The sequence below is a fragment of the Coprinopsis cinerea genome, assembly GCF_000182895.1.
Source record: "Coprinopsis cinerea okayama7#130 chromosome 4 map unlocalized cont3.4, whole genome shotgun sequence".
Taxonomy (NCBI): Eukaryota; Fungi; Basidiomycota; class Agaricomycetes; order Agaricales; family Psathyrellaceae; genus Coprinopsis; species Coprinopsis cinerea.
In genome coordinates this window covers 2011088-2031603 of record NW_003307541.1, presented here as the reverse complement: position 1 = coordinate 2031603, position 20516 = coordinate 2011088, and the positions used below count along the sequence as shown (strand labels likewise).

General features: G+C 52.6%; 7 protein-coding genes across 7 annotated transcripts; 3 read left to right on the top strand and 4 right to left on the bottom strand.

Moving 5' to 3' along the window:
• Nucleotides 1-72: 72 nt before the first annotated feature.
• On the top strand, nt 73-2565 carry CC1G_06396 (peroxisomal hydratase-dehydrogenase-epimerase; the record flags this gene model as incomplete). Its single annotated transcript, XM_001836259.1, has 13 exons — nt 73-140; nt 201-295; nt 356-482; nt 543-691; nt 750-862; nt 938-1159; nt 1217-1263; nt 1321-1351; nt 1408-1615; nt 1671-1943; nt 1995-2142; nt 2194-2417; nt 2471-2565. 13 exons carry the CDS (start codon nt 73-75, stop codon nt 2563-2565), a joined length of 1800 nt encoding a protein of 599 aa, XP_001836311.1.
• A 294-nt stretch (nt 2566-2859) lies between these two features.
• On the top strand, nt 2860-4158 carry CC1G_06395 (hydroxysteroid dehydrogenase; the record flags this gene model as incomplete). The annotated part of the gene is made up of 7 exons (XM_001836258.2): nt 2860-3009; nt 3067-3231; nt 3291-3522; nt 3578-3702; nt 3761-3885; nt 3947-4020; nt 4076-4158. The coding sequence occupies exons 1-7, from the start codon at nt 2902-2904 to the stop codon at nt 4156-4158; spliced, it is 912 nt and encodes a 303-aa protein (XP_001836310.2). The 5' UTR covers nt 2860-2901.
• Nucleotides 4159-4217: 59 nt separating this feature from the next.
• Nucleotides 4218-9869, bottom strand: CC1G_06394 (hypothetical protein; the record flags this gene model as incomplete). The annotated part of the gene is made up of 11 exons (XM_001836257.2): nt 4218-5130; nt 5181-5915; nt 5968-6174; nt 6237-8419; nt 8480-8915; nt 8972-9010; nt 9062-9118; nt 9174-9242; nt 9293-9376; nt 9430-9600; nt 9651-9869. 11 exons carry the CDS (start codon nt 9867-9869, stop codon nt 4474-4476), a joined length of 4857 nt encoding a protein of 1618 aa, XP_001836309.2. The 3' UTR covers nt 4218-4473.
• A 282-nt stretch (nt 9870-10151) lies between these two features.
• On the bottom strand, nt 10152-11272 carry CC1G_14414 (hypothetical protein; the record flags this gene model as incomplete). The annotated part of the gene is made up of 9 exons (XM_002911371.1): nt 10152-10439; nt 10494-10542; nt 10597-10616; nt 10669-10746; nt 10809-10879; nt 10938-10960; nt 11011-11070; nt 11127-11146; nt 11199-11272. 9 exons carry the CDS (start codon nt 11270-11272, stop codon nt 10262-10264), a joined length of 573 nt encoding a protein of 190 aa, XP_002911417.1. The 3' UTR covers nt 10152-10261.
• A 323-nt stretch (nt 11273-11595) lies between these two features.
• CC1G_14413 (shk1 kinase-binding protein 1) lies at nt 11596-14728 on the bottom strand (the record flags this gene model as incomplete). Its single annotated transcript, XM_002911370.1, has 14 exons — nt 11596-11955; nt 12003-12101; nt 12155-12179; nt 12235-12310; nt 12476-12625; nt 12685-12860; nt 12919-13041; nt 13095-13138; nt 13202-13279; nt 13350-13535; nt 13664-13785; nt 13847-14219; nt 14275-14360; nt 14419-14728. 14 exons carry the CDS (start codon nt 14726-14728, stop codon nt 11596-11598), a joined length of 2208 nt encoding a protein of 735 aa, XP_002911416.1.
• A 1072-nt stretch (nt 14729-15800) lies between these two features.
• On the bottom strand, nt 15801-16729 carry CC1G_06392 (hypothetical protein; the record flags this gene model as incomplete). Its single annotated transcript, XM_001836255.2, has 3 exons — nt 15801-16160; nt 16209-16336; nt 16687-16729. 3 exons carry the CDS (start codon nt 16727-16729, stop codon nt 15801-15803), a joined length of 531 nt encoding a protein of 176 aa, XP_001836307.2.
• Nucleotides 16730-17584: 855 nt separating this feature from the next.
• On the top strand, nt 17585-19924 carry CC1G_06391 (hypothetical protein; the record flags this gene model as incomplete). Its single annotated transcript, XM_001836254.2, has 5 exons — nt 17585-17841; nt 17897-18432; nt 18509-18760; nt 18818-19205; nt 19258-19924. 5 exons carry the CDS (start codon nt 17585-17587, stop codon nt 19922-19924), a joined length of 2100 nt encoding a protein of 699 aa, XP_001836306.2.
• Between the last annotated feature and the right edge of the window lie 592 nt (nt 19925-20516).

Sequence of the window (20516 nt, the reverse complement as noted above, 5' to 3'; positions counted from 1 at the left end):
GCCGGTATTTCAGGTTATTTCAACCTTAACCAAACCCAAATTCACCTTCTCCCATTCACCTTGTTCAACATCATGTCTCACCTCGACTTCAAAGGACACACCGTCGTCGTCACCGGTGCCGGTGGAGGACTTGGAAAGGCGTATGTTTCCCGCCTTTGAATCCACCGCCGCAGCGAACTGATTACCGACCCGTCTTCCAGTTACTCTTTGCTTTTCGCCTCGCGGGGTGCTAACGTCGTTGTCAACGACTTCAACGCCGCTGCAGCCCAAAAGGTTGTCGACGAGATTACCAAGGGTATGTCTCCTTCTCCGTATAGTCTTAGACAACAGCACTCACTGCCAGTCATTTGATTAGCCGGAGGCAAGGCCGTCGTGAACTCCTCCTCTGTGACCGATGGCGAGGCAGTTATCAAGACCGCCGTCGACAACTTTGGCACCGTCACCATCCTCATCAACAATGCTGGAATCCTTCGCGATAGAGGGTGAGCATCTTCTTCCGATGTTCTGCCTGTTGTGTTTAGCCCATGCTCAACTCGACGTAGCTTCAAGAACATGTCGGACAAGGAGTGGGACCAGATCACAGAAGTCCATCTGCACGGCGCCTTCGCTTGTACCAAGGCTGCATGGCCTATCTTCCGCAAGCAGAAGTTCGGCCGTGTCATTAACACCGCTAGCGCTGCTGGTATCTATGGTGCGAGTCTTCATTCAGCAGTCTTTCTACATACTTCAACCTAATGCGTCACCTGCAGGCAACTTTGGTCAGGCCAACTATAGTGCAGCAAAAATGGGTCTCATTGGTTTCACCAAGACCCTGGCTCGTGAGGGAGTCAAGTACAACATCAAATCCACCGCTATTGCTCCGGTGCGTCCCTTCTTTTTCTTTCCTCGTTGTCGTTTCTGCGAAGCTGACATTCTCATTCCCTTCTCGATGCCATAGATCGCTGCTTCCGCAATGACCGAGACCATCATGCCCGCTGAGATGCTCAAGAACCTCAGCCCGGAATACGTTGCTCCCTTCGTTGCCGCTATCTGCCACCCTGACGGTCCGGATGCCACTGGCAAGGTGTACGAAGTCGGCGCTGGATTCATTGCCGAGCTCCGATGGGAGCGAAGCGATGGCGCGATCTTCAAGACCGATGCTAGCTTCTCTCCTTCCGCTGTGAGTGTTTGGCTATTCGGGTTTTACGAAATCCCTTGTACTCATGTTTTCGAATAGGTCAAGGCGAGGTGGTCGGATGTCACAGATTTCTCCAAGCCATACTAGTGAGCGGACCTCCTTTCAGAGAATATGGCGTGCACCTGCTAATGGGTCTCCTTCAGTCCTCAAGCCGTTACCGATGTCGACTCAGTGGTAAGTGTCTTTGGATTGGTTCTTTTCGGACATACATGTAAATCCACCTTCTGCAGGGCAAGCTCGAGACTGCCAGGTCGCTCCCCTCCAACGCTCAAGCTTCCCCCGAAGTCCGCTTCGACGGACAGACGGTTATCATCACAGGTGCTGGGGCTGGTTTGGGTCGCGCCTATGCTTTGATGTACGCTCGTCTCGGTGCCAACGTTGTCGTCAATGACGTCAGCGAGAAAGCCGCCAACGCCGTTGTCGACGAAATTACCAAGGGTAAGCTCCGGTTTCTCTCAATGCGGTTCACGCAATCTAATCCAGTTTGCTATAGCTGGCGGAAAGGCTGCCGCTGCCATTTGCTCCGCTGAGGATGGTGACAAGATCGTCGCTGTTGCTCTCGAGAAGTTCGGTGGTGTCCACGTCCTCATCGCCAACGCTGGTATCCTGCGAGACAAATCCTTCCAGTCCATGACCAAGCAAGAGTGGGACATTGTCCTCGCTGTCCACCTCCGCGGCACTTACAAGTGTGCCAAGGCTGTATGGCCCGTCTTCCAGAAGCAGAAGTACGGCCGTATCGTGACCACCTGCTCGCAGGTCGGCATTTGTACGTTCCACTCGCTTCCCCCCGACTACGGAGATTAATTGTGTATCGCAGACGGCAACTTTGGTCAGGCCAACTACTCCACCGCGAAGGCTGGTATCATCGGTCTTACCAAGTCCCTTGCCATTGAGGGCAAGAAGTATGGTATCATCGCCAACGTCCTTGCTCCCTCTGCTGGAACTGCCATGACCAGCACTGTCTGGTACGTGAACCTTCATACCCAATCATTCGACGCATATTAACGGCGATACAGGCCACAGGAGATGGTCGATGCCTTCAAGCCCGACTTTGTTGCACCTGTTGTTGGCTACCTTAGCAGCAAGGACAACACCGAAACTACTGGTGCCATCTTTGAGGTTTCTGGTGGATGGGCTGCCCAGACACGCTGGCAACGAACTGGCGGCTATGGCTTCCCTCATGACAAGCCATACACGCCCGAGGATGTTGTGGCCAAGTGGAAGGAGATTACCACCTATGGTATGTTCACATACTCGAGCTCCCTGCTGGGCTGGGCTAACTCTTCTATCCAGACGAGCGTGCAACACACCCTGCCAACTCTGGAGAATCTATCCAACAGATTCTCGAAAACATCAACAACCAATCATCACTCAAAGCCAAGCTATAAATTATCATTTGTATTCCATCTCATCTTCCATTTGCATGTATATTTAGAGCTGTAGCTGCTGGGCACTATTTAGTGGATATCCTTAATGCCTTTCGTGTTATCCTGCGGGATTCGTCGTACGTTGGAAGTACTGTATAAACGTTTACGAGGGCCTGTCCCCTTGACTTCGACTTCTCAAATTGCCGACGGAGTCAGACGTTGTAGCCTGAGAAGGGGGACGAGCACAACGGACCGGGATTGCATGTGATTCCATTTCTCCCACAAAGCTGCCCGTCATTGCAATGTGTTTTCCAACACTGCAAGGCAAAACCACTAGTCCCGCACCACTTGTTCGCCATGTCCCCCTTCAGAGATCCAAAAGCTTTTGCAGACCCCGAGGATTCTGCTCTTGTCGCTGAAGCCAAGAAGCAGATTCACGAACCTTTTACCTACAACTACACTGAGGTGGGCAACTGACATCTTGTGTTCAAGGCCATGGTATGAGACTGACAGCTGACATAGCGCGACGTTATCCTGTACAACCTCGGTATTGGAGCGACTGCGCAAGAACTTCAGTGGACCTTCGAGGGCGACGACTCGTTCTCCGCCTTGCCTACGTTTGGTGTTATTCCCCAATTCCCTTGCAGCACTGGTATTCCGCTCGACTGGCTGCCCAATTACAATCCCGTGAATCTCACTTCACAGTGCTTATTGTCTCGTACACTGACCTTGTTGAATATCTGTAGGCTAAACTCCTCCATGGCGAACAATACTTGAACATCAAGGCGCCCATTCCGACTGGCGGTGCCCTCGTGAGCGAAGCCAGGCTTTTGGAGGTCCTTGACAAGGGAAAGGCTGCTGCAGTCACCATCATCGTTGAGACCAAGGATGCTTCTTCCGGAGAGGTTATCTTTGAGAACCAATCAACCGTGTTCATTCGCGGTGCTGGAGGCTTCGGAGGAAAACGAACTGGGAGCGGTCAGTGTTGCTCACAGTGGAGTCTGCCAATTGCATCTCTGAAGAATTAAAGTAGACAGGGGAGCAGCTTCAGCGGTTAACAATCCACCTAAACGCCAGCCCGATGTTGTGACAGAGGAGGCTACCAATCCCTCTCAAGCCGCTCTCTACCGATTGAGTGGAGACTACAATCCCCTTCATGTATGTCGTGGGTCCCCCTCTTTGGTGACTCTCTCCTTACGTCCTTTCTTCTGCGCAGATCTTGCCAGACTTTGCTGCCATCGGTGGCTTTGACAAACCCATCCTTCATGGTCTCTGTTCCATGGGCATTGCTGGGAAACATGTCCTGAAGGCATTCGGCCCTTACAAGGACATCAAAGTTCGGTGAGAGGCATCTGCTTCGAGTCCTCGAACTAAGACTCAATTTTGTCCTTGGCGTTCATAGGTTTGCTGGCGTGGTGTACCCAGGGGAGACTATCGTTACCGAGATGTGGAAGGAGGGCAACAAGGTTATCTTCCGTAAGTTGTTCCAGTGCTCTCTCGCGTTAACCTGACACTGAACATATTCTTGCAGGCGCCAAGGTGAAGGAGCGCGACTCCGTTGCCCTGGCCGCATCAGCCGTAACGCTCGTGGACGACACCAAGGCGAAGCTTTAGTCTCTCCTTTACTGTTCTACCATATACACACTCACGAACCGAGAGAGCGTTTTAATTTGTTGAGCTACTAAAAAGGAGTGGACATGATTATGATTGGGTAAATTCCATTGCAAAACAAGGTGCAAGAGAGAATCAAAACGTTACTAAAGTTCCAATAGCGGTAGAAAAATGGGTAAGGCGGTATGCATAATCGAGAAGATAAAGATAAATGGTCGTCATGAATAGTCGTGAGCAATGAATTGAAAGGTAAGGCCCAGGAGTGTAGAGTAAAAAGATTGCTTGAAGGATACTTTCCAATGAAACGAAGGATATTTTTTACATAATAACACACCACTTCTTCTTGTGTGCAGTCGCAGACGATGCAGAATCTTCCCCAGCCTCCGTAGTCGGTATCGAGACGTCAGTTGAGATGGGAGGAAGGACGGCAGATGCTTCAGTAGGAGAGGTGGGTGATTTGTTGGGGATGAATTCGCCTGTGGCGTTCTCAAGCGATGCCCGACTTTCATCAGGGATCTTTGACGCGGCGCTGAACCATCCACCGGGGAAGAATTTGGAGGAAGCGGAAGATTCCAGTCGCTTTCGTCCTGCAGAGATGTCAGGTAAGATAAGCGGTGAGGCACCATTCGTGATCGAAGTGACGGAAAGAGGGGAAACAGACGATTTGGCTTCTTCGTTGTCGGTAGAGGTCGGGAGGGAGCGCTCTTGTACGCCTTCCGTGGAAATGGGCTCGACTTTGAATGCTTCTTGAGTCGGGGTGGCTGAGGATGGAACAGCTTCTTCGCTGCTTGCGACAGAAGTTCCCACTTCAGCCTTCACCTCCAGTGGTGCGCTTTGAGCAGACGGCTCTTCGCCCTTCTCCTCAGCCTCAGATGCATTGAGATCAGTGAACCGTTGGAAGGCGTCGGTAGACTGGGTAACTTCTTGGCCATTGAGAGTCGTAACAGAGTAGCTTGGGGTCCATGGGGTCGAGGGCTAGACAACAGTAAGCCGAGATGTACCGTTGAAACAGAACAAGTACTAACCTTTTCAGCGGCTTCACCATCCTCGACCGTCTCAGACTCTGGCGCACTGGGGGCGTCAGCCTCCTTGGTCCTAGGCTCAGAAGTAGCATCCAAGGGCTTGGCTTCTTCCAAGGGGAATGAATCACCCTCAAGCTCAACCTTGGGGGTGGAGACAGGGCTCCCTTGCCTGCTGACGGAGTATGAAGGAACCCATAGGTTGGTCTGGGAAGGTTTGGGCGACAACGCAAGCTTTTCGTCGGCGGCAACGACGGGGTCAGTGGCAGTCGAAACAGGCTCTTCAGAAGCCTCAGCTTCAGACGTTTCTTCCACAAGCTCGACCACGGGCGCAGACCTCTCAGCTGCTGGGAGAGATTCCTCTACGGCAGACACTACTGTCATCACCTGTGATTCTTCAGCAGCTTTCTCCTCTGTTACAGGGACCGAGGGCTCTGACTCCGCTTGTTCAGGGGCGACGGCAGGGGTAGCTTCTTGCACGGCGTCTTCGTCCTTGGCTTCGGTCTCGATGTCTTTGGCAGCTGGCGCCTCCTCGGGTGCAGCAGGTGCAAGGTTGGTCTGGATGTCGGGGATAGCAGAGGTGGCCACCTCCGAGACCTCTGGGGACTGTTCGGATGCTTGTTCTGGGGCGACCGCCGGTTCTTCTTGAGGATGAAGCATGGGACTTCCCTGGGAGTGAACAGAATAAGAAGGTGTCCAAGGTCGGCTGGGGGGTGCTTCACGTTCGTCCTGGTTAATGACCTGTCAGTGAAGTTAGCAAAAGATCAGGAGGCCAGGCTACGGTAACATATACCTCAGTGGAGGCACCATCCGACTCCGTGGCAATCACGACAGGAATTGGAGCAACAGCAGGGGTTTCCTCGACAGGGGCCGCTTCCTTCTCCTCCTTCTCCTCCTCCTCTTCTTCTTGCACTGAAACACCACGGCCCAGCGTAGTGACTTCGAAGGCGGGTGGATACGGTGACTTGGGGCGCTCGACGGCGGGAGCAACGTTCTCAACCTGGATAAAGCAAAAATGACCGTCAGCACATCGGCCAGCTGGCCCTTTAAAACATTGCGCACCGATTTGTCCTCTACAGTGACTTCTGTCTGGTTACCGAGTTCCTCAACAGTGATAGCAGGGGTGATCGGCTCTGCGAAAGACTCGGCTGAGCTTTCTGTGTCGGTAGCGACGTGGTGAGGTCGAACAATATCTTCCTCGACGGCTTCAGCGTTCCCTGCGTCTTCGACAGCAATCGCCTCAGCCCCTGCAACTCGTTCTGCGATTGCCGAGACCTCCACAGCTGACTCCTCGACATCTGCGGGTGCTTCCACAATGGGCTCAGCCTCAGTCGCGAGCTCCTCAGATACGCCCTCAACCGAAGCGGGACTATCGAGTGCGGGTTCAGCCTTCTCTTCGATGACACCAGACTGTTCCGCTGGTTCCTTGACCAAGGAACCATCCCCAGCTGCGCCGGCTTCCTCGGTGGTAGGAGCAGCCTCAGCAGCGGGCTCTTCGGCCACTACCTGGGCGGCAGGGGAATCTTCGACAACTGGGTTCTCTGCTTTGAGCTCCTCGACGACCACAGTTTCTTCAACGACCGACTCCTTGGCGTCTTCCACGACGGCGGCTTCTTCGCCTTGTACATCCTTGGCAACAGCACGCTCCCCGCTCAGTGCCTCTTCAACGGCTGCTGGTATTTCTGTGACGGGCTTTCCGGTGACCTCAACGGTCGGAGGGGCTTCAACGATCGCCTGTTCAATGGACTCCTCGACAGGTGCGGCTTCAATGCCTGAATTGTCAGCTTCCTCGACCTCGTTGTTCTCAACAGCGTCGGGCTGTTCAGCCTTGACCTCCTCGACGACAGCGGGTTGTTCAGCCTTGACCTCCTCGACGACAGCGGGCTCTTCAGCCTTGACCTCCTCGAGCGCAGCTGGCACTTCGGGCTTGGGCTCCATCGCAGATTCAGAGTCCACAACCTCGACCTCCTCAACAACTGCAGGTTCCTCCGTCTTCGCCTCGTCCGCAGGAGCCTCCTCCACGATTGCGGGCTGCTCGATCCCGGTCTCTTCAGCCGAGGCAGAAATTCCTTCCTGTGTTCCTTCGAGGGCAACGGGCCTCTCGGCCATTTCCCCAACAGCAGCAGGTGCTTCAACAGAGGACTCAGGCTCCTCCACAACCTGGGCTTGCGATGGAGACTCGGCTTCGACAGGTTCTGATGTAGTCTCCTCAGCGGCGATTGCTGGGGAGGCATCCTCCTCAATGACTGCAGGTTCCATGGTTTCGTCGACGATGGCTGGTGAAGGCTCAGTGGCAGGCTGAGTCCCTTCTTCTACGGGCTGAGAAACAACGACGGGAGCTTCCGTAGCTGCCTCCGGCTGTGGCTCCTCTACGGTTGGTGTGACTTCGGCGGGGGCTTCCTCAGATCCGGGTGCGGCCTCTTTGGGGTCAGCAGCAACATACGCTTGAAGCTCTTCCACAGCCGCGACATGGGGTTCTTCAGCAGTAACCGGTTCCTCGATTGCTGGCTCTTCGATCACAACAGTGTTCTCGAGGGCGGTAGGCTTCTCGACCTCGGGCGTAGGCTCCTGAGATTCCTCTAGCATTTCAGGATGCGGGGGTTCTTCAACAACCTTGACATCCTCGACTGGCGCAGATGGTTCCTCGGTCGAGTCTTCAACGGCCGATGCAACAAGGGAACCTTCAGGTTCGGAGGCGATAGGAGCTCCTGAATTATCGGTGACGATTATTTCAGTCTTGACTGGAGCTTCTTGGGATTCCACAACTTCGACTTCGTTACTTGGTTCCACTTCTACAGCCTCGACTTCAGTGGCAGAATCAACAACAGGAAGCTCGCTTTCGACGATAGGAGCAGCATCCGAGGCGGTGGGTTGAGGTTCCTCTTCGACTGTTGCTGCTGTTTCCGTGCTGGCAGGCTCTTCAACGGCAGGTTCGTTGACGGCTGTCTCGACAGGAGCAGGGACGTCGACGACCTCCTCAGCTGGGGAGTCCTCTGCGGTGGCGACGACATCAGAACTTGCTTGGGCGATGGGAGCGTCTTCTTGCGTGATCTCGGGCTCTTTCACGGCTTCAACTGCATCCTCAGAAGGCGCGGTCGCGTCACCCCCTTGCGGAGCAGGAGCATCCGCGTCCTCGTGGGTCGATGCAGTTGGTGGCGCGCTGACTGTAGAGTCTTCGGATGGCTGAAGGGAAGCATCGTCGCCGGCGGGGGTTGGGTTGGAGGTAGGAGCTTGGTCGGTATTCTCTGCAGCTTTGCAATTTCAATTTGTAATCAGGCTGAGCCATGTATCCAAATGGGACATACCTGGTTGAGTCGTGCTTTCTTCAGCGAGAACGGGTTGGGTATCGGGCTCAACTACAGCTGGAAGGATCTCGGGGGCAGGCTCGTTCACCTCTTCGGGCTTGGTTTCTTCGACAAGCGGTTCGACAACAGCTTGGTCACTGCTGAAATCTTCAGCTTTGCTTTCGACTACTTCCTCTACGACGGGGTTGGCGGCGTCATCGACCTGGACAACAACGGCGGCTGGCATAGGAGTGCTTTCGACGACTGTTTGGGATCCTTCGGTGGTAAGAGCGGGTTCGGCTGCCTCCTCGGGGTCCGGCACAATAACAGCCTCAGCCTTCTCCACTGGTGTAGCGTCAGCCACAGGAGTTGTGTTTTCCTCGGTTATTATGTCTTCCACCGATGGTTTGAATGAAGTCTCATCGGGAATAGCGAGGTCATTGGCACCCTCGTTCGGCTACCATGTGAACAGATAAGCATTCCCCATTCCGGTCTGACAGGAATAGTACTCACCTTTACGGTAGGATCCAGCTCAGACGCGACTTCGGCTCCCTGTGATTTGGCATTGGTACGGAAGCGAGAAAAACGCAGTAAGGAACGTACGGTAGAGCCTTCATTATCCTTCTCTTCCGAAGACGGTTGTGTCGAAGGAGTGACGATCTGGAATCATTCATCAGCTTTTCCTGACACTTCAAGTGTCTAGGTGGCTACTTACGTCGCTGGGAAGTGTCGAAGTCGCTGTGGGTACTTCGGCATAATCGCTGGCAACAGCGGTGGATTCGACCTTCCTCGAGGATGAGATGACGATGGGAAAAGGGCGGACAGTGGACTTACGACAGGCGATGTCGTCTCTGCGCCGATCGTGTCGGTGGACTCCATCTGGGTCTCTGTGGATGATGCGGGCTCGTCGCCGTTAATCTAATGGTAGATTAAGCAAATGAATGCACAGAAACATTACAGACTTTTCATACCCGAGTTGACACGTCTAAAATCGACGCGTCAGAGACCAACGACGGGGCCGAGGTCGGGACGTCTTCGTCGTTCGGAACAACGTCACTGTCCAGGGCCGCTTTCACTGTGGCCTGGGAGACTTGTTCGATGAGTTCGTCGACGACGGGGGCGATCTCGTCCTTTACGATGTCCTGGTTGGGACTGAGCAACAGAAAAATTGAGTCAAACGACCAAGACGTACCTTTGCGAGAGATGAGTCGGTGAGCTCTGAAATAGGGGGCTCTTGAGGTGGCAAAGCACTCTCTGTGTTCGACGAGGTGGCGTTCATGTCCACCTGCAAAGGGTCAGAATCTTGCATTCGAGGGTGAGTTTTGTCGCCGTCGTTGGTGGCAGATGGCGGTTGCAGAGGGTTGTTGAGTTGAACCGGATGGGCGGGAGTTGCCCCGGAGGAAACCGACATGTGCAGTGATGGACCTTGTGGATTCGTGGCCAAGGCTGAGTCGCGGCCGATAATTTAAAGAACTTTGGAATGCACCAAAGTCCCCGAAAATAAAGAGCGAATGACAGAGGATAGGCCTCTGAATACTACGACGTTAACGAAAAGAGAGGATGCTCGTTCAGGTAAAAGCCAAGAACCGTTCCATCGTCCCACGAGCCTTATTTCTCCCTTTAAATGGCTAAGGCACACTTCTACGCGTTGTCAATCACCATCACATGCTCGCGAAGCACCACAATTTTAAAGACTCCGATCTCTTGTATCAAACGAATGTAGTCATACGTATAGACTGTGAAAGACTGTGAACAGACGATGAAGAAAGGAATTCACGAGGGGTATCCACACTAGTCCAAAATCTACAACAACAATCCACCGATGACTCCAACAACGCCAACCCAGTGCGCTCCGACGTCCATTTGGAATCCGCCGCTAGTGTGAACGGCGTTGCCGTTCGCCGCATTGGAAGAGGTGGTTTGAGTGGCCGCAGCTCTCCCAGCTGATGCAGTTGTCGCTTCGACCGCACCAGAAGCGTGGCTGGTTGCATACACTGTTAACCAGCGAAGAAAAGGGAAGATGATCTGTCTCTACCTTGCTGCACTGCCAGTTGCAACTGCACTGGCGGTCGCATGCGCAGCGGCTGAAGAAGAATGTGAGGCTGAAGAGGATGAGGCGCTGTGGGACCTCGACGCACTCGAGCTAGCATTGAGACAACTGAAGAAAGAACAGGTTAGCGCTACCGCACCATGATCTTGTTTTTGATTACCTTGAATCATTTGAACCCTGAATTGTAACTTGATCCGAGTATGCTTGGGCGCCAGTGCTATCCTTGACGATGAAAGAACTGCAAAGAGATGCACTTGGGATCAACCTCCGAGTCGCGCATAGGATCGAGTGAAAACATACATGGCCGTTCCGCCAGCCATATCGACATTCCAAGTCAGGCTCTGAGCGTTGGTAGGATCCCAGGTTCGGAGCTGGACGTATTTCACTTTAAACTTCAAACTACACGAATTTATTGGGACCGCAACGCACCGGGCTGGCTGAAACTTGGCCAGCTACGAGGGCTTGTCAAGAAGTGCCTTCCTACAGTGCGAGGAGAGCGTACCGGGGATAGCAGAGATGTAGTATGGGGCAGAGCCGGAGCCAAAAGTTATCATAATGGGTTCTGGGTATAACGCGTCCCGCTCAGTGAAGTTCGCATCTTCACGCGCTCAAACGTACGACACTGAACCACGCCCGAGCTGATACAGTTGTCAGTAACCAGCCCGCCGGGAGGAACAGGGGGCGGCTCACGGCGTGTTAATGACCAGCCCAGAAATGGCGGGGATGGCTGAGATGAGGGCGGCGATGGCGGCGAGAATCTTCATCGTAAAATCGAAGAAAGAGGGTATAGACAAAGGCGAGTGAAAAGGAAGGGGGTTCGCTGAAGGCGGGATAAATGAAACTCGAAATCTGTGAGCGGTATAATGGTTGAGAGAAAGAGAGAGAATCCAAAGGTCGAGGGTGATAAATAGCCTCTCGCGGCGCGGGCTGTCAACCACTTCAATGTCCGCATCGTCGATCGTGTTCCAAATATAACCTCAGGCTGCGCTTTTCGATTCTGAAATCAAAAATGTTGAGTTGAAAACCATCCGTGTTATATCCAGAGCACGTCGTAAACAATTTGCGTACTGAGCAAGTAGTTTATCCTTCACAAGCCAATCCAGCTGCTCCGCCCACCTGGGTTATGAAGACTGGTATGCCCAATCTTGACAGATTCATATTCAACGTCTGCGGAACTTGAAGTCGAGTTGGTCGCTACAGACATACGGCGCCATTGGTTGCTAAAGGGATCGACGCTATCAATGAGCGGGCTGGGGAACCCGCTTGGCGAGGTCGGTATCGAAGGCGTCGGTGCTCTGGCGGGTTGGAACGCATCGTCTCCTTCCGCAGGTTTCTTTGGAATAGACAAGAAAGACTCTGCATGCCACTCGTACCAGACTTTTTGGTTATTTGTCAGTCGCCAGATGGATACTTGTAGCTCAGAATCACTCGGGAGGTAGAGCGGTTCCTATGTTCCCGTTAGAGATAACCACCTTCCAAAAGCAGAATACCCACCTTGAATGGGAAAAACAGGGGGAACCAGCTGAGCATGTCCTTTGATATCTGATCTTTTCGCTGTGGATGGATACTCAGACCAACATTTCCATATAAAACCTACGATATCGATTAGATAGGATGTCCGTTGCCTCGCGCAAAGCGTCACGCACTGCTTCGAAGTAACCAGCGAGTCCGCTATATCGATCGCATGTCAGCTGCTCGATCTCAGACGAGGTACAAATGGACATACTGGAGTACCCCCGCATGAGGTATGTAGAATCTCAATTTGGCGGATCGCACATTATGGTTATTGCTCAACGGTAGTCCTGTAAACAGAGTAAAAAAATGGTGAGCGACACATGTACAACCCCAAAAAAACACGACTGCAAACTAGCCTCGTGTATCCAAAATGGCATCGCTTCGCGGATGCTCAAACTCCCAGCATTCTTGGATTTGAGGTCCGCAACGACCGTCAGCTGACGATTTCGTACCGCTGAGGATGTTGACCGCTTGGAACATAACCACGTAAGGGGTTTCCAGACTTTTCTCACTATTCCCAGATCGAGCCTCGTTGTAGAGCTTGGACGAGGACAAAGGCGCGAGATGGGCTGTGTAAGAAGACGGTATCGAGATGCCGTCCGCTTATGGGGAAGGACTAAGCTTGGATAGAGGATGTATCATCCCTGTTGAAAGAACTCACGTTTCAAAAAGCGCATGGCCCCGTCCAGACACTCTGGACTGAGCTCGTTATCTCCAAATGAACCCAACAATTCACTGACTAGGATGTCAACCTGCTCGGGCACATCGATGACCCGCATGTCACCAAAGACGAGCTGGACCTTGTCTCCCCATTCTCTTTCTTGCCGATGCTGCAAGCTGGGACCGCGCGTCAGTACGCGAGGTGATAGGAGCATCACATGAAATATGGACATACGTTACATATGCATTCGGGTTTTTCTCTATCACATAGACCTTGGCATCGCGATGCGCACGCTCCAAGGCCGTCAGACATCGCGCGACAAGCGGTCCACGGCCAGCCCCTGCAACACAAACTAACCTGATGACCGAGATGTTAGCATGCTAAAATAGACCCCGACGTAATTCATTTACGTTTTGCCGTCTGCTGGGCGGTCCAAGAATGCCCTATACATAGCCTGGGTTAGAGGAAAGACGTATCAGTCGACATTCCTGAAGTCAAATGCAACAAACAGCTCCACCTCTTCATATTGAGCATATTTGACGGGATCCTTCTCAAAGACCTGATACGTGAAACTTGGCAGGTTATCCATTAACGGCTGTTGAAGATATTAAAAAAAGAGGTTCACGTCACCAAAGACTCGTGTTAAAAGGGAGAATGATGATTACCTGTAATGGCGCCTGCAGATAGTCTTGATAACCTTGCGCAAAGTTTTCCACCGTCCCGGGTTTTTGGGCAGCCTGCACGGTCGGACTTGTTTTCTCCAGATGACGTATGTACTGGGAGTAGGCACGTTCACCACCACGAGCATGCCTTCCCGAGTTTACGTCCGCTAGAATGATTGTGGGCCGATGCTAGATATGCACCAAAGCATTGGCAGAGGAGAAGAGAGAAAGAGTCAACATTTGAACAAAGAACACGCGAAAAAGAAACGTGCAATCATGCTGTCGCGCAGGAACGCCTGGGTTGGCTTCGGAAGTACTGGGTACCCCTTCATATTGGCAATGAACGTGGAAGCTGGCAGGAAGATGTGTCGAACAGCCTCAGCGGCCCATTTGCTGAGGACACCCAAAGAGGTCGGAAGCGCCGGTGAAAGGTCCAGAGCTGGGAGCTTTGGGTCAGAGGGTGTTTCCCAACAGGAAGAAGGGAAACGAGGCTGGCATACTAAGGGTCAGACGAGGATTGTAATCACACATGGACCGAATGAGATCCCACATCTCCCATGTTGCATTCAAAGACGTTTCAGAGTTTTGGGGTCGATCTTGGTTGGCGTCCGATACCACCAAAGCCGGGGTTTGCGGAGACATGAGAGAGTTGTGGGATGACGAAGAAGGATATGAAGACAGGGGCGAAGTGGGTTGGAAGACGGAGGGGTTGTAGATTGGGAGGCGCACGGAGAGGCTAATGTAGGAAGTCGCCTGTAGACATGAGTTGATTGCCCTGGCATATGAAGCGACATGGTCTCTGTTACGAGGCGGAGGCAGGATTGCAGTCGCGATGTTGAGATATGAAGCGTAGGAAAGCTCCTGCTGCAGGGCCTGTTGCGACCGTTAGTTCGGCTCGACACATGAGAACACGGTCGGGGCTCTTTACTATTTCTGCATCGTTGCGGATCCAGTCGTCTGGCGAATCCAACTCGAGCCATTCCGAGACCATAGCAATCACACCCTCAGCTTCGTCTGTTGGAGCACGGATCCATTGGTCAGACAGCCATGTCCTGATAGATCAGAGACGCACCTAGCCGCGAGAGGGTGACTTCATCTTTCAAGAACCCCGGGCGGACTCTCCACAGCTCTGCAGCCTTAGATGCCTCTCCCTTTTCTTCTTCTGTCGCGTCGACGGGCAGCAGGCACATACTGGACCATCTTCGCTTCCAAGCTTCCGTTGTCAGCGGTAAACAAACGACTTCATATTTATTTTCACGCGCTTTGGAGGTGACTTGGAGAACAGGTGTTTCATAATTGAGGTCCGGTTTGCGTTCCGCGTCCGATACGTCCTCGAGCGTCAAGCAAGTTGCGAGCGTCGCCGACAGATCCCAGCGTGACATCCAGGTGTTGCGTACGGTGTGGTTGCACTCCTTAGGATCAAGTTACCGAGATGAAGACTGTAGATTCCGCCCGATTCAGTGAGGTTTCTGGTGCAAAGGACCCTAGATTCACCTAGAAAGCCGATACGCAATCAAGAAGAGAAAAATCTCGAGCAAGTTGGAAGAGGCAAGGAGATGTCGAAGCAACAACCCATCATTAATCACGTGCACCTCCCGGTCGCGATGGTTTCAATTTGGGCGCTCATTCCTACCTTGGCCTCAAGGGAACAATCCGTACCGGCGTCTAAACGCGTCGGACGCTCGCACTTCCAACGGAATGGACTCAGAAAAGCAAACGACAATGGGCCACACTGGAACGCTGATATCTTGGATCTGGCATTCATGGGATTCGTGCCAATTAATGTTTCACGAAGCGTCATCCAGTTCCAAGGTAGCGACAGTGCGTCACAAGTGCCCGCTTCGAAGGACCCCTTCGTTGCCACTGGATAGCCATGGATCTAGCGCTCAACCATAGCGGAACTCGAAAACGAACAGCAGGTGTCAAGGCATCATGGGCACATTGAACCTCACTGTTTCACAGGCAACGGGGATTTATCATTTCACTGCGCGCACTGCAGCCTAGGCAAGTCCCCAGGGAGTTACCCCCTAACTATGCTGGCACAAGTAGACTGGGAAGCAATAGTAATTGTCAATGAAGTCCCGTCGTCATACCTGACGCGCTCCTTGACCCGTTTGTGTAAAATTCATTCGTCGCAACTAGTGTGTCACCGAGCTGCCAGGTGAGAACGCAGAAGAACGGTAGAATTCGATGGTTCATGAACCCAGGTTCATATTGACACGATCAGGAAGGCCGCGGTCGCGTGCACGGCCAATATATGTGGAAAGAATGAGCGTTGCTGGTGTTGAGGCATGAGTTCCATGCCACAATCAGGATTTAAGTTTCTGAAAGAAGGTTCATGGCCCGATCGAGCAAGGATGATCATGATGAGGGATCGTGACGGTGATCAACGCGATCGCGTCGAAGGCGAGCGCATCCGATAAGATTAGGATATTTAGGGGCCAAACACCCAAGCTAGTCTATCCGCGGTCGTTTTGTTGAAGAGGTGTCCTCCGCGGTAGGTGCTTGGTTTCGTTGTCGTTCCGAGTCAGTAGTGCCATCTGCAAGTTGGTATCCCGCCTCAACCCCTCCCAAGACGGCTCGGGTAACGGCTTGGGCCAGCTGTGAATCGACATCACAGCCGTCTTGCTCTCCTCGTTGCATGATCTCATGCACAGAGGCCATCAGCTCGGAGGTAAGTTGCTCAGATGCGGCATCTTGTGCGTGTTGAGAAGGGTTTGTTGAGGATGGCTGGGATGATGGTGGTGGGAGGGACGATTTGGTCTGGAGGTAGGCAGCTACTTCTTCAAAGTCATCGCTGAGGTATTCGATGGGCTGGAAAAGGTGTGAGATAGGACTCGTGAACAGAAATGCGTCACTCACTGAGACACCCTCCAGATTGCGACGGTCTACGACCGCGCCACGTTCGACGAGATACCGTGCAGTCTCGACGTTCTCGACTGTGTAAAGCGGCGTATCTCCGTCATCATCTGTGACATTCACGTCTCCACCTGAGGGAAAATGAGAGATGGTTGGCGCCGGAAGATAAGGAAGAAACCTTTTGATATGAGGTAGTCGAGAATGTCGATATGTCCATAGGACGCTGCAGCATGCCTTGACGCGCACTGGTCAGAACAAGTCGAGTTGGTGCGATTAACCGTACATCGGAGTGTAGCTGTTTTCATCTGGTCCGTTGGGAGAAACGGCTGACTGCGGGGTGAGCTAGTAATATCACCGGGAGACAAGATCACACTTGCAATGTAACTCTACGAGCTCCTGAAATGAATGAAGAACAATGAATGATTGGAATAGAACTGAGGTTCTGTGTGGCTGACACTTACTCTTACTCTGCTCAGGTCACCGTCGCCCGCCGCGACCCAGATGTTCTTCTGGTTGATTGCCATGGTCGAAAGCGAAATATTAATGTCAAGACCACTAAAACTGCCGGGTGACCGATTTCTTTTCTCGACGCAAACTGATGCAAACAACGAGAGACTGGAGACAGACTCCGACCCCCTCGTTCCGCTGACCTGTTATGACATTGGCAGGATTGTAGGGCATGGTATAAGAATGGAAACGACGCAGTGTAGAGGCGTTAATATTTGGCGGGAAATTAAGAATCGAAGACAAAGTGTCAGAACGGTGATTGAGATGGACGAAATTGTACGGAAGTGGTAGCGGATCTACAGAAGCAGTTAAAGAAGGACCGTATTGGGAAAAGGATTATGGCATTGAGAGAGAGAGAATGCGGAGGACAGGGGAACAAGGCGATCCCGAATAGTTTCAGGCGGGTCAGGGCCGCTGACAAACAAATACATAGGAGGGGAGACTGGCCTTGCTCTCCGTGTCTCAGTCAGTTACCATTTCAATTCCGTCTCTCCTTTCTTTCTCTTCGTCCTCATCGTCGACGGCGACGACGACGACGCCCATTTTCTCGTCATGAATTATCTCACTCATTCCCCTAAACATTATTCCCTTCACGACATCCACAACGCCCAGAACAATCAGTACCCCCACAACGCCCATATTGCGGCGCCCCACTCCGGCTTTCAGCAGCAGGCTCAGTATGAGCATCAGCCGCCGTTGGCAACACCGCCGGCCTCATCACAATCGACGCCCTACTCCGCCGATCACTCTGGAGTAACGTTACCGAAAGTGGGCCAAACGCGTTGTTGTGAGTAGCGAGCTTGATATTTCCGTTCGTTCGAATTCTGATCGTCCACTCGATCGCTGTACCCAAACGATCTCGCCCTTACCCCATGTTCGCGAATGCGCCTCGTCGTTGGCCGCCCGTCGTGAATCCCCCCGCGCCCCGTCGCACAGACTGGTCGCTCTTGTCTTCCGACCTTCAGTTTATTTATCTCGACCCCGTGCTGGCACACCATCTTGACACGGAGGCGGACCTTCTCGTCGGAAAATCGCTTTTAGCGTTTGTCCACCCAGAGGAACAACAGACAGCGAAGCAGGACCTTGGCAGCGTTCTCGAGAGCAAGACTCTGCATGGCTCCGTCACCCGGTACGTTGGCCATCTTGATGTCTCAGCTTTCCTGTTGTGACGCATTCGTGTTTAGTGTACGCTTTCTTCGCCTCTCTGGCGTTCGAAGGAAACTCGGATACGCCGGCTCGCCAGTGTCCTGGTCAGAGGCTGACAGAATCGCCTTGGACAACGACTACATGGCGGTGGATATAGTCATCAACTGGGCAGCTGAAGGCCTCGTGCTTTGCTTCATTCACGCGTCGATGGACCTATCTCCGAACGATAATGATGAAGTTCACAAGACGGAGTGGTCGAATTGGTGCGAAACGCCTATGATGGCCAATGACCAGATCGACTTGCTTTTGAGCCGGCTACTTGTTTGCATTCCTCAGACGGGCAACATGAATAGGGTCTTCCAAATCCTTGCAAACCAACCCGACAAGCATCTGTTATTAAGCTGGCCCCCGGGACCGTCCCAGTCTTCAGAAGCAACGAGTCTCGACTTTGCCAAACTCGTGGAGACCGTCAGCATGGACATGGGTGTTCCCGGTGCAAGCGATGCTAAAACGAGTTGTACACGCAGGTATAAAGCATTGCACAACACGCCCATATTTGGAGGGGAGGTCGAAAGTATATTCATACCTCATGGTAGACGTCCCCCTTTCTGTGCCCCATGCCCTGCTAAATGCGTCTTCTGTTTTCACAGGGTGCATCATCTTTGCTTGTCATAAAGTCAACCCTTGCTCTCGAAACACCACGAATCCGACCGCAGCCATGAATCAACTAGCTTTCGCTGCCCCTGCATATAATCCCCAGCCAGTCTCGTCGTATTACGACCAGTCCAGTCCCTACCCTGTTCCACCTTTGTCCAGCCAGGATAACTACGCCAAAGCCTACATGTCGCAAGCTGGCCAGGGAACACAAGCCCCTTATCCTCCCCCTCAGCGATGGTCCCAGGGTGAGTTCATTAACGGCGCCTTTCACAAGACTCAATTTAACTTTGACCCGTGCTCAGCGATGCCGCCTCCGATGAACAATATGCGCTCCAACTCATACATTTCCCCCACCCAGGACCAATCCAATGCCGCTTGGCAGCAGGCACCCCCGCCTCAGCCGACGTATCTGGACACAGTGTCCTCGCAGGCACCCTCTTTTAATCGACCCCTATCACCTTCCTACACCTATTCCCCGACGACACCGAGCAGCGCCAATACGTCTCCGACGTCTGACATCGTACCTCCTCCTCGGCGACGCATTAGTCCAACCGCAGGAAAGGAGTTCTCAGGTCCTACCCGCACCGCAAGCAATCGGCCAGCGGGGATCCTCAAATGCTCGAGCTGCAAGGCCACCTCAAGCCCAGAATGGCGGAAAGGACCCAGTGGCAAGAAGGAGCTCTGCAACGCGTAAGTTATCCATTGCTTCGACGTAACATCTGTCTGACGAATATTGTGACAGCTGTGGATTGCGATATGCCCGCTCCCGGGCCAAGAAAGAGGGTCAAGGACAAGGACAAAGGCGTCGTAAAGATAAACCGACTATTCTCAAACGAGAGACCGGGTCGTCTCCGGTCAATGCGACTTCGCCCTATGCGACCATTCGAAGAAACTTTGCAGATGGTGTTTTTCCGGCTGCCCCTCCTGTTTCCGGGAACGAGATCTTTTCTCCATCGGGCGGTCAGGTGTTAGAGAAATTGACGCCGTCGCCGTCGCCACCTTCATCAAACATGCCTCCTCCATCCGGTATGAACTTCGTGCATTACGCTCCGACCAGTGACAACAGGTCATCCTATTCGAACAATTATTATCCTACGCCTTCCCCCTTGTCCAACCCCCCATATTCGGCACAGACTGATGCGTCCACGATGACCTCTACGGCTTCCAGCAACCATAACATCAACCAACTTCCTCCTTTGGTCCAGATCTCCAATTACACTGGTCGGCTTTCCCCGCTCATTCCATCCCCGCCTCTTAATTCGCAGCAGCCCTCCCCTGGAGGAATCATTCCAGTGCCTTCTTCGGAACGCAGCAGGGAAAGGGACCGAGACTACCATGACCTTCCCCCAACCCCGCTTTCCGCCGAGCCACGATCGTTAAAGCGGTCATTCCGCAACAGCAGTAGGTGATCATCGATAAAGGATGGGTCTTCATTATAATTTCCGGATTTTTCTTCTTGGAATGATTACACACTGTCAAACCCAGGTGCCGCCCTCATTTCTTTCAAAAACCATGGACTACCTCATCTTCGATTTGCATCATCATCAATCATTGTCTTCTTCGCATCTTTTCGACCTTCTTCATACATGGCACACACCGTTTCTTTTCTTTCCTCACGACGACCATTCGTTCTTTGCCTCTTTTATCACACACATTGTAGAGATGGACGATTTATCAGGTTCACGAAAATCATTGACGTATCGCAGATTGAAGCATTAAAAGACTTAGGGTATATTCTGTAATGGGCTGCAGTGTCATTATAAGATAATTGTTCGTATTATTTTCTGTAGCGTCTTGTTAATTTATAGTCAATATTGTTATTAGTTTCGTCAGGTTCTTCAATGTAATATCAGTGGCTTGTGTGGCTTGATGCCCCTATCGCTATCGTTGTTTACTGCGTGATGTCATGCTTAATTAGAGTGCACAGCTCCCGACGGTGTCGCGGTCGCCTTCTTCGCCTTTTTCGGCGACTTTCATTTTGATCAAGCCTCAACCACGAAA